We start from the raw sequence: 12,475 nt of genomic DNA on the forward strand, positions 1-12,475 counted from the left end.
AAGCCCTGCATGGCCACTGAAGTTCCCTTCATTCCTTGCACTCTCAGTGGAATCATCAGCTGCACTGGTGCCACTGGGCTTCCCAGGCTGCTAACAGGTTCTCACTGGACCAAGCCATTCAGTCCCTGGGATCAAGGCCTATAACCATCACTGCACCAGGCCTGTGGCTGCACACGTCGGGCTCAGGAAGGAAAAGGGGCAGAATTTATGGACATCTCATGTGGGGACTTGGAGGTAGAAGAGCCTGAGTTCTAGGGGGCCCAGGAAGTTTTCAAGGGAGCACTTTTCAGATGTGGAAGGGGACCTGTCTGGGATCATGCCTATGAAGTGACTGTGGGGGCCTGGACCTGTGTTCGCCTCCGTGCCCTGCAGGGAGAGCCGTATTTTCCTCTCTGGGTTCGACAGGGTGCAGGAAGATGACCACTGTGAGGTGCTTCATATAGGGCCTTGCACATGCCATGTGCCCAGGAAGCAGATGCCAGCTTTGACCATTGTTGTCATTAGGGAGCAGTGTTACAGCTGATTCCTAAGGCACAAATTACAGACTCTCAGTCTATGGACTCCAGCTAGTTGATAATATATGTTCTATTTGCCCTATTGATATATCAGTTACATTTTTTGTTTAATTGCCAACAGTTGAATAATTCAGAGATTTCACATAAAAATCTAGAGTTCCTCTCTCTCTAGCAGAATTGATCACGGGGCCCGTGGGTCCACAACTCCAGATGGCAGCATTTGGCTGGACCTCTTTGGATGGAACACGGGCTCTCTGATTTGTCACAGTCTCCACCAGTCTCAAGTGTCCATCCCTCATCCTGAGTTTGGGGGTCCTGTTCCTGCCTCTCTTTTGTGGACCAGTGCCCTTCAGTGGCACACTGTGCCCACTTGGCTTTCCTCGTGGCACCTCCTGAGCCATAGGACCAGCACAGGGAACTCCTTGAGGCAAGGACCTTGGTGTAATTATATTTGGATTTGGCTTGGCCAGTAACAGACCTAAATGTTAGCTCGTACAGTTGAGAAAAGTTTAACTTAACTGTTGGCACCAGAATTCCTCTGAGAAGAGATGTGTCTTCTTTGAAGAATCTGGTGAATGCGGTAGAAGTTGAACCCCAGAGTTTGCAGATGTCTGATGTCAGCACTTGGAGGGGAGTTGTTTCCATAAGAAATGGAGTAATTTAATGTGCTGTTTCTGAAGAAGAGGGGTAGAGGGGAAGTAAAGGAGAGAGAAACTAGTCCAAGAGAAGAGAAACAAAGGGGCGGGTGAGCCCAGATGGCCTCAGGGCCAGACATTTTGACCAAGGGCCATTTGGGAATGGTGAAGTGCCTTTTTGTGTATGTCTGTTGCAGAGATAACCATGCCCTCTTCAAAAACTTGAGAGAAAGTTTTTGTTTTTTCTTGTTTTTGGAATTTGATGTGCAGTTGGCCTGGGCTCCCTAGGATGGTCCCTGTGGGAAGCTGGTACTATAGACAGGGGAGGGTAGGAGAACTGATGACCTGGGACCTGGCAGGCACTGGGGAAGGGCTCTGGATTTCCAAATTGTGCAACTGGGGGTGGCTGGTTGGAAGGAAGTGGGACAGCCCCTTTTACTAGGAACTTGGGGGACAGAAAAGCACCAGTTAATATAAAAAAAGAACCCAGGTTTCCAGAATGTACTGAGAGGGAAAAAGAAAATCTCTGAGTTTGGATGAAATGGCTGAGCAGCCAGTTTATTTTGAGTTACTGGTGGTTCTGGCTGATCAGGGCTGATGGAGTCTGGGGAGGAGCTCAGGTGGGCCTGAGGGTGACCCTGGGAGCACGGGCTCTCTGGCAGTACACAGCAGAACTGCCAGGAGAGCCAAGCCTGTTGTGGCCACAACAAGCAGTGCCACATCCCACCAGACCCCTGGGTAGTCCCAGGATGTCTGTAGCTGCCAGCCACAGTTGCCTAGCTCATAGCCTGTGAGATGGCCCAGTGGGTGGATGGTGGCAAGGCTGGGGCTGGCACAGTGGACATCCAGCAGGGCCTCGGGTGTGTGGTCCTCCAGCCAGAGGTGCAGGTAAGTGAGACTGCAGTCACAGTGCCAGGGGTTCTGTGTCACATCAAGCGTCTGCAACTGGACCAGGTGATCGAGGGTGCCGGGAGGCATGGAACGAAGGCTGTTATTGGCCAGCAGGAGGTGGCGGGTGTGGGCTGGCAGGGCAGGCAGGGATGTGAGCCCTCGGCCCCTGCAGTCCACCCACAGCCCCATGGTTTCCAGGGCCTGGCAGGTGCAAGGTTCAGGGCAGTCCTTGGTGGCCTCTGCTGTAGCCCAGAGCAGGAGCAGGGTCCCCCAGGCAGGCATTGTGCAGGCTGGCTGTGGGGAGAGTGAGTGTGGGGTGAGGGAGGGACTAGTAGCCTGCACCCCATCCCAAGAACCAGTGGGTACCATGGGAACAATGGTTTCTGACCTTGATCAGGGGACAATTACCTTCTAGGGCCTCAGCTTTCCTTTTTTAAAAAATATACCTTTATTGATTTCAGAGAGGTAAGGAGAGGAATAGTCATTGATCTGCTGCTTCCTGCAACACCCCCGACAGGGGATCGAGCCCGCAACCTGGGCATGTGTCCTGACCGGGAATCAAACCCAGATTGCCTGGATCCTAGGTCAATGCTCAACCGCTGAGCCACACCTTGGCAGGACTCAGCTTTCTTGTCTATGAAATTGCAGCGGTGAAGACTGAAGGAAGTGAACCGTGCCCAACTTGGGCCTGGCAGACCCTCGCTGAACACTCAGGAGGCAAGACAGTGAGGGTGGCTGAGGTGGGGATGAAGCAGGGGACCTTCAGAAGAGGACATGGCTTCAGAAGGTGGGGACAGCAGGTCTCTGCTCCATGGTTTACAGTCCTGGCACTTGGCCTCAGAGCCAGGAAAGGCTGCTCCCAGTCTCCCTGCCTAAGGCTGGGGTTAGGCTGATGGCGTGGCTTTCACAGACCACCTCTCATCCCACCAATTTCAAACACTTGCTATGGCAAAGTCAACTCTTATTTGATGCTTGATATAGAAAACAACACAAGCAGCTGGGGGCAAGAAAGGGAACCCAAAGGGGGCCCCCTCTGGAAAGCCACTCATCCAGGTTTTGGGAAATTAAGGCTCAGAGACAGAGTGTTTTGTGCGGGGTCACCCAGTAGTCTGTGTCAGAAAACAGACTCAAACTCAGGTCTCATGAGCCGCAGTTTTCTGCCTGATTCACTGCCTTCCCTCCACAACTGTTTTCCCCCTTTCTAAGACAAGCTCTTCCCAAGTCCCCACCCCTGCACACCCCAGGGCCTGGCTCATAGCAGGCTCCCAAAGACTATTTGTTGAATAAACCAATGAATTTTGACTGAGCCTAGGAGCAGGTGTCTCCGAGTGAATGGCCCCACCCAACCCCGTCTTCTGGAAGGGAGAGCAAAAGGAGGCATAGAGGTGAGACTTGACAGCCCACCTCCCCACCGCCTGGGAGGAGCCCTGGTGTAGGAGGCAGTACTGGCAATAAGGAGGGCTACTTACCTTCCAGGCCTGCAGAGCAGTTCCCTTTCTGTGACCTGAACTGTCCTGGTTGAGGCTGGAGTGGCAGTCCTATGTAAAGCGGCTGAAGGTAGCCACAGCTTGAGAGGGAGGAAGGAAGTGATCAAAATAGCCTGGCTTATCCCCTGCATGCAGCCCTGGAGGGCCTGTCTCCTGGGGTAGGGAGCCCTGGGTCCTAGTGCCTTGGGCACAGAAGCCTAGGTCAACTTGAGTTTACCGAAGGGGTCCCATAGTGCGTGCCCCTTTCACCACTTTTAATCAAAATAGTCCCAACCCCAGCCATCAAACAAGAAGAAAACAAAAAGGCATTCAAATTGGAAACAAAGAAGTAAAATGGTCATTATTTGCAGATGACATGATAGTGTACATAGAAAATCATAAGGACTCCACCAAACAACTACTAGATTTAATAAATGAATTTGGCAATGTGGCAAGATACAAGTTAACATTCCAAAATCTATTGTGTTTTTATGCACCAATATTGAACTCTCATCAAGAGAAACATAAAAAAGAATCCCATTTACTATTGCAATAAAAAAATGAAGATACTTAGGAATGAGTTTAAGCAAGGAGGTAAAAGACTTGTACGCAGAAAACTACAGGATGTTTAAAACAGAGCTACAAGAAGATATAAACAAGTGGAAGAATATACCGTGTTCATGGATTGGTAGAATTAACATCATTAAAATGTCTGTCCTACCAAAAGCAATGTATAGGTTCAATGCAAATATACCCATGGCACATTTCACAGATCTAGAACAAACACTCCAAAAATTTATATGGAACCAAAAAAGACCCCAAAGGGGACCTTCCTTCTCTTTCCCATCTTGCAAGCTGGTGGGTGCCAAGAAAGCCGAGGAGCCATCCGGATACTAAGGAGAAAGCTGGCGCTAAGGAGGGAACCCTGAGGCCAAGGAGGCTGGGCGGCGGCCAGGTTGAGAGGGGCGACCGCAGGCCGGGCGCCCGAGGGGAAGCCCCGCTGCCCGCAGCCCGGCCTGGCCCAGGACGCGGCAGGTGGCCCGCGGCTGTGACTCCCGAGAGCCCTGCACAGGGGCAGTGCTCAGCTGCTAAACCCCGGACTGAAAAGAAGAAGGAGACCGTCCCCGCTACTGTCACAGAACCAGTCGGTGGTGACAAGAATGGCGGTACCGAGTGGCAAACTGCGCCACATGCCTCGGTGTTTCCTCCTGAGACGCGCCTCGGAAGCTGCTGAGCCAGAGCAGGTCACCCTCCGCCCAGCACGTGAGGACATCGCGGGCCAGCGCCACCCGGGGCGCTCTGTCACCCTCAGGGCGCCACAGAGGCCAGAGGGAGGTTTCCCTGAAGCAGCTGAGCAGTGGTTGGCTGCTTGGGCCTGGACCCCTGTCCCTTAATCGAGTCCCTCTGCGGAGAACACACCAGAAATTTGCCATCACCATCCCCGCCAAAAGTGACAGCCGTGGCGTGAGGATCCCCCAGCATCTCCCCGAGGCTTCCTTCCAGCAGAAGCAGCTCCGCAGGCCCAGCCCCAGGAGGGTGGCACCTTCCGCACAGACAGAGAGAGACAGGAGCTGGCAGAGCAGGGCGAGGCCGAGACAGAGCCGGACTCGCAGGTTCTGCCTGAAACCAAAGCTGCCCTCAGCCCCAGGGCTGCCTCTGCTCGGCCTGCTCTGGCCAGAGGGCTTGACCCTCGCAAACTGGTGTTCTCAGTTTCTTACGAAGAACCTGATTAAACAACAGACCTGTTAAAAAAAAAAAAAAAGACTCAAATAGCCTCAGCAATCCTGAGAAAGAACAAAGTTGGAGGGATCACAATACCAGATACCAAGTGATACTACAAAGCCTCTGCAATCAAAACAGGCTGGTGCTGGCTCAAGAGCAGGCATAGAGATCAGTGGAACAGAACAGAGAACCCAGAAATCTACCCAAGCCATATGCTCAACAAATGTTCGACAAAGGAGACAAGACTATACAATGGAGTAAAGACAGTCTCTTCCATACATGGTGTTGGGAAAACTGGACAGGTACATGCAAAAAACTGAAACTAGACCACCAACTTACACCATACACAAGAATAAACTCGAAATGCATGAAAGACTTAAATGTGACTTGTGAAACCATAAAAATCCTAGAAGAAAATGTAGGCAGCAAAATATTAGACATATCTCGTAGAGATGTTTGTGGATACATCTCCTAGTGTAAGGGAAACAATGGAGAAAGTAAACAGATGGGACCACATCAAACTAAGTAGCTTCTGCACAATACAGGATATGTTCATAGCGGCGCTATTTACAATAGCTAAGATCTGGAAAGAACCCAAGTTCCCATCAGTAGATGAGTGGAAAAAAGAGCTTTGGAACATTTACACAACAGAATACTATGCAGCGGTGAAAAAGAAGGATCTCCTACCCTTTGAGACAGCATGGATGGTCTTGGAGATGATTATGCTAAGGGAAATGGCCAGTCAGAGAAAGACAAATATCACATGAGCTCACTTATAGGTGGAATCTAATGAACAAAATAAACTGATGAAGAAAATAGATCCAGAAACACTCAAAAGAGAACACACACAAAGAAGCTGTCGCCTGACGGAGGAAATGCAGGGAAGAGCTCACCCGTCTTAGACTTAGTCGGTAAGGTTACCTGTCTCTAGATTATTGTGCGGTCACATACACTGGTCACATGTGACTATTTAAATGTAAATGAAGACAACAGACTAGAATGGAGTGAACAGAACGGAACAGGATATTCAGTTCCTCCAGGGCAGGGGCCACAGCTCAGTGCTCAGGAGCCACCCGTGGTCAGCAGCTACCATATTGGACACGTGGATGGGAACATCGCAGTCATCACACAGGGTCTGGAGGGCTGACCTGGAGCACAGATGACAATGAGGACACCGAGAGATCTCTAGGCAGCTGACTGGGCGTCACAGATGCAAACGGGGCACCAACTTGCCCGGGAAACCGCCCATATGCCCACGTGGCCTTTACACTGGCTGTGGCTGGATGAGGTTGGCCGTGTCCTTCACTAGACAGGGACAGAAGGACACCTTGAGCTGGTGCCGTGAGACGTGAGATGTGAGAGGCTGGTTTCACTCCCACGAAGCCTGAACCCACTGCTGCCTCCAGAGCAGGAGCTGGGAATGGCTGTTCCCAGGGACGGTGTTAGTTCTTGTGCCTGGAGATTGGGAAGGGAAGCTGGGGGGTTCCCAGGTGCCCACCTGAGGTAGTCTGAAAGCACAGAAAGGCAACTACTGGGAAGGACACACTCGTGCACCTCTGGGTGCTGTGGGAAGTCACAGCAGGAATGATTTTTACTGAAAAAGTCTGTATCTACACCCTGCTAGATGGGGCATTGCAAGAGGCTTACACATAGACTGTTAACAGGTTAGGTTGTCCTTACCACCCCGCCCTGGTAAAGCCGTCCTGATTTATTTGGGGGACCATCCTGTCCCCTACTTTTTTAGGTACCCACCCTGGCTGCTGGGTGGTTTGGGATGGATATCCCCAAAACCACGGTCCCTGGCCTAAGTGACAAGTTCATGCCTGGACGTGCAACGTAATCAGTCCCGTTAGGAGGCAGACACAGGGACACCATTGGCAAAGGGGCTGTTCCCCATGTACCCACAAGACAAGACAGGACACAGAGATGAGCGAATGTAGCCTTTAGTCACCACAGAGAAAGGCATGCCTGGGAACAGGGCAGGAGAGAAGACATGAAGCCCAGGGGAGATGCATGGAGGCCTGGCCAAGCTGTACCAGGCCCCCCCGAGCCCAGACTCCACTTCCTGCTTTGGCTTTTCTGTCTTAACTGAAACACCCTGACCAAGACCCAAGTCAGTGCTACTGAGGAGCAGAGAGAAGAGCAGGCAGCTCCAGAAAAGCAGGGAACGTATTGACCGAATCAGAGACAGCTAATGTGAACATTACGTACATCTCAGGACACCATGAGATGACATTCAGAATAACCCCTAAGTCCCCAAGGCAAACTAAGTCCATACTCAGAGAAGGAATGGGCAGTGCCTTTTAAGAAAAATTGTCTTTTAAAGTGGCTAAAAGAATCCACAAAGCTTGTTATGCTCAAAGGGAAAATTCAGCTTTCAACATGATTTATTCCCAAAGGGAAATATGTTCATATGAAATAGAAAAATGGAAAAAAGAAATCATGGCTAACGTTTGTGATGTGTAGAACATTAAAAGTAAATCACGAGCAGAGCCATCGTGGCTCAACAGGGGAGCATCGACCTATGACCCAGGAGATGGCGGTTCGATTCCTGGTCAGGGCACCTGCCCGGGTGGCGGGCTCGATCCCCAGGGCAGGAGGCAGCCCGTCAGCGACTCTGCCATCATAGATGATTCTCTCTCTCTCCCCCCCTCTCCCTTCCTCTCTCTGAAACCAATAAAGGTATACTATAAAAAATAATAATATAGAAAATACATCATGAGGTAATTCAGGCTCACACCATCCCTGGTTCACACACCACAGCTGCATTTCTGGTGAAGAAAATAGAGTGAGTTCTCCCATTTCCTCAGCGTGACTGAGGGGTGCAGATTGGGCTGTGGGACTGTTGGCGTCGGTAGCTGGACATTAATGAGGAGAGCAGAGGGACTCAGACGTGAGCATAATAAAGTAGGAGCTCAATCAAATATTGGCCTGTATTGCAAGGAAGCCCCAGCATTCATAGGCACCCCTGGGGATCACAGTGTCGCCTGGGCATTTAACACCCCTCCCTGCCTGTGTAGGGAGAAAGGATCAGCCTTCCAGTCTCCCCAGGGCACAACCGGTCGGTGTGTCCAAACTATAGGGGGAAGAATATACACTAGGGGGACATTTCTCTGTCGGGTGCATGCCCTAAGCCTCGATGGTGTGGGGACGTGGTTTTTCTATAGGGCATGCACGCTAGGAACTAAGGTGCTGACCATAAAGGGGGGGGCCTAGGCTGGGGAAAGGATCAGATGGGGTGGGGACACAGCCCCAGGAGATCCAGGGAATGGATTGGTTGGGAAGGGCCCAGTGCAATCCTGCGAAAGGATTGGGAAAGTGAGTGGTTAGTTTGAAAAAGCACCTGGTCCTGTCCAAGGGGAGACAGTACAATCCAAGCTCAAAAAGCTCGCTCCCGCACCGGGTAACGCTCCTTCACCGGGTTGGCCACGCCGTCTCTCTCACCAGCAGTCAGCAGGCCCAGCAGCACCTGGGGTCCAACAGCCGCACCGCCTCCGAGTGTGGGCTCCAAGCCCAAGCCTGGGCCCTGTGCTACCCAGAGCACAGTGGGGACAGACTAAGCCAGCCAGATGGGGACAGAGACCACACTGGACTAAGTCTTGGCATGACTCAGAATTTCTAGACACTGGCCCCATTTCTGGGCCAGATGAAGGAAAGGCTGGACTTTTTCCACAGTGGGACAGAGCAGAACCCAGGACAGTCCTTTGTGCTTGTTCCAGCTTCAATAGACTTAACCACACCTCACCTCCCGTGAATGTTTCCTCATGACTTCATGAAAGGAGCCCATTTCCAGCAGCAACGGAGTCACCCTAAGCTGTGCTAGACCCGCAGAGCTGACTTGCACCACTACCCTCAAGACACCCAACACTGGGAATGAGCCCTGACTTCCTTTCATTACTGTCATGTGCAAGGAGGCTTTGAGCAGGTTCTCAAAGCCATCACCCAGTTCCTCTGACACCTTCACAGGCAGGGTGGGCGAAAAAGGGGCAACACACTAAAGCTGACAAGCTCAATGGAGGCCAGCACGGGGGGCCTCACAAACTCAGAGTCAGAGCCTGGCTGGTAGCTCAGCCGGTTAGGGCATCATCGAGATGCGACAAAGAGGCAGGTTCCATCCCTAGTCAGGGCACATAGGAGAATCAACTAGTGAATGCACAAATCAGTGGGACAAATCAGTGTTTCTCTCTCTCCCACTCTCTATCCCTTCCTCTCTCTCTAAAATCCATAATTTTTGAGAAAAATAAACACAAAAACTCAGAGACCTAAAGTAACCACACAGGACGGTCTGAAATTAAACTTTATAACTGAAAGCGAGTCATGGCTGGTGGTCACGGCCTAGACTGGTATCTTTCCTGAGAAAGGCCAGTCTTCACCTCAACTGAGCCTGTCCTTTTTCCATGTACAATAACATAGCTTTGGAACATCAGGGTAATTTCCTTTCCCCAGACCCTCAGGGTATAACCTCCCAGCAGAGCAGGAGTCCACAGAGCCCCCGTTGCTGTGGTTGTCGTGTTCATTGTCCCCTGCAAACTCTCCTCTACCCACCTGTATAAAAGAATATGTGTCTGTTTCTTTTACTTTTTATCCAACTCCAGAGAGGTCCCCACTTTGCCTTCTTCTGCCTCCCTAAACTGGCGCCAGTGGATTTCATGTGACCCCTTCTGCCCCCTCCTTTGAATGTAATGTATAAAATAAGGTGCCAAACTGCAATTCTCAGGAGCATTTTGTCAATCCACTGAGATTTTGCTTCCTGGCAATTGTCATCAGTTTGGCTCAAATAAACTCATAAAACTTCTCTACAGGTTTAAACATTTCTTACATGGACACTTCCTTGGTATAGGGCAAAGAATTCCAGAGAAGCCCACGCGGGACCAGCTTGAAGACCTGGGCTCATGCTAGTTATCAACTGGGGCCCACTGGGCCCCACCGGTTTCCTGCTTTGCATCAAGTGAGCTTGGATGAGTTTTTCTCAAAATTCTGGAACCCCCGTTTTAGAGTAACAGGTCTGACTTTATTTGAGCTGTTTATTAAAAAAATCCTCAATGTGGAGCTGAAGGTTAAGGGTTGAGAGGACCAAGCTAAAGATGACTTGAAACCTCAGGATAGGAGTTGAGATGGGAGGCTCCTTTTAATTTTGGCTTTTCGATTGAAATCATTGTGAGTCTGAAGAAAAGCTTTTGCTGGGTAGAGGAGAGTCTGAACTCTTTGGGCTGTGAAGTTAAGGGGCACTTCCTGCCTCCAGCTCTAATCTTGGGTATTCTTAGGTGACTAAGAATCTCTGTGGAGGTGTCAGAGGGCATCCTCATGACATGCAGGAGCCCCATAGGAAAACTCACCTGTAATTAAATAATTGAGTTGTCCGGGGATGTGCACATAAATGTTGGTTACCTAGTACTCTGAGTCCTCAAGGCTGTGTTAGACAGCTGGGGGAGAAACTGAGACACATAAGAGGGGTTGGTGCTACTTGGGAGGTGATGGCCTCTTGCAGTTCAACCCATAAGCAGCACACTTCAACCCATCACACGATATCCCTAGAAATTTGCTCAGACTCTGCAAATATCCAAAGGAAACTAAAATTAACATGGGAAATTGTGCCTCCAAGGCTGAAAAGTTCCAGCCCCAGCCCCTATTAGTACTTCTACACATATACAATAAATAGAAAGGCTTTACTTGCAAGTACTTACAGAAATGGGAAGATTTAACTAGAAGTGATATCAACGTAAGATGGCCAAAACGGAACTCTGTGGATGACTAAATTAATTTTTTTTGCATGCAAAATTAGAAAAGTGAAACTGAATGAATTAGAAGCATATCTTGATTGGAAATTAGAAGAATTTAGGAGGAGCAAAGATAAAATCTCTTCTTCACAAGAAGTTAATAAGAAATTTTAGAGACTGTGTCTGAACTCAGGAAGGCTTCTGAAGCTAATAAGTGCCAACAACCCATTCTTCCCCTTTCTGCAGCTCCTGCCCTATATCCTTTGCTTTCTGAGCTTTCTTGTTTGGACTTGCCCTCCCCTCCCTCCTTTCTTGCCTTCTAACTTCTCTACTGCCACTGCCTACTGGCCTAAGGAAAAATGAGAATAGAAATTCAGACAAGGATAATCCAGGAAATCTATGAGCGCCTTTCATGCAAAAGTCAACCTCAAGCAGAAACTGAAATTACCCCAAAGGGGCATTACTAAGGCCCTTGTAGCTGCTGGGCTACTTTCTCTCTCCTTCACCATCCCCAACTCCCCGCCTCCTCCCTCAGCGTTAAGCTTCTGTGAAAATGGGGGGGAGAGCTACTCAACCACTGAGTGTTTTTAAATGAGAAGCTGTGTCCTTCCGCCTAGGGAAGGTTATAGGGCAACCTGTGTTTTTACTGGTCAAAGGGGCCCCAGTTCCTCTGATATGGAGACTTACTTGAAACCCATGACACACATGCTTTTCCAAGATGGGTGGAAAGTACTTAAAATGAAGGAAATGAGACACTGACCCAATTGGGAAAATAATGATTTTAAAAGCGCCTCCATCGTCAGTCCCAGGCACCTCCCTGGCCTTTGGCAACCTGTCTGAAGCTTCCCAGGGGGAACCCCAAGCATTCTGGTGGGCAGGGCCTCTGGAGCCCCAGGGCTGAGTCTGCCTTGGGTCTTGCCTTTGAGTGTCTCTGCTCTGAGCTGCTCTCCCTTCCCCCTGGAACTGCACTCTGCAGAGGTGGTTTACTCAGCCCCAAGTTGGGCATAGTGCCCTTACCCTGTAGAAGGGGTGGCGGGTGCTTCCTCTCCTTCCCAGGGCTGAGCTGACTCAACTCACTGGGGAGTTCACATGGACCTGCTTCCCCACAATGCAGCTGTAGCGCCCACACATGCCTCCTGTCTCCCGGATAGATGCTCACCCAAAGACACAATCCTAATACCTCAGCTCTGCCTGGCTCCCTGTCACCCCCTGGCTGCCACACCAAGTAGTTGGGGATCAAAAATACATCTACATATCAGCTCTCCTTGGCAGTCCAATCTCTTCACACAGCTGGCCAGGGGCTGTGCAGGGCCATGGCCCAGGCTCCAACAGGGCCGAATATCTAAGACCTCTGCACTGTCATTCTGAGCAGTCGGGCTCTGATTTCCAACCCAGCACTGATCCCCTTTTCCTGGAATCACAGGCGGGGGCAGACTCAGGAGCTCTGCCCCTGGTGGGAGGAGAGTTGTCCAGACCAGACCCCTTCTCACAGCTCTGTGGGAATAAATAGAGTTAATTCATTTGGTTCC

General features: G+C 50.4%; 1 protein-coding gene and 1 pseudogene across 1 annotated transcript; one reads left to right on the top strand and one right to left on the bottom strand.

Moving 5' to 3' along the window:
• Positions 1 to 1,738: 1,738 nt before the first annotated feature.
• Positions 1,739 to 2,388, bottom strand: LOC148092818 (platelet glycoprotein IX-like). The gene has a single exon (XM_087819269.1). The coding sequence runs from the start codon at positions 2,321 to 2,323 to the stop codon at positions 1,739 to 1,741; it is 585 nt and encodes a 194-aa protein (XP_087675395.1). The 5' UTR covers positions 2,324 to 2,388.
• A 399-nt stretch (positions 2,389 to 2,787) lies between these two features.
• LOC148092819 (large ribosomal subunit protein eL6 pseudogene) lies at positions 2,788 to 5,437 on the top strand (annotated as a pseudogene).
• Positions 5,438 to 12,475: the final 7,038 nt, after the last annotated feature.

The sequence above is a fragment of the Miniopterus natalensis genome, chromosome 7 (assembly GCF_054644295.1).
Source record: "Miniopterus natalensis isolate mMinNat1 chromosome 7, mMinNat1.hap1, whole genome shotgun sequence".
NCBI classification, from domain to species: domain Eukaryota; kingdom Metazoa; phylum Chordata; class Mammalia; order Chiroptera; family Miniopteridae; genus Miniopterus; species Miniopterus natalensis.

Bases quoted from the DNA above. Each gene is read 5' to 3' on its own strand.
- LOC148092818 (XM_087819269.1), bottom strand. From the start codon at position 2,323: ATGCCTGCCTGGGGGACCCTGCTCCTGCTCTGGGCTACAGCAGAGGCC.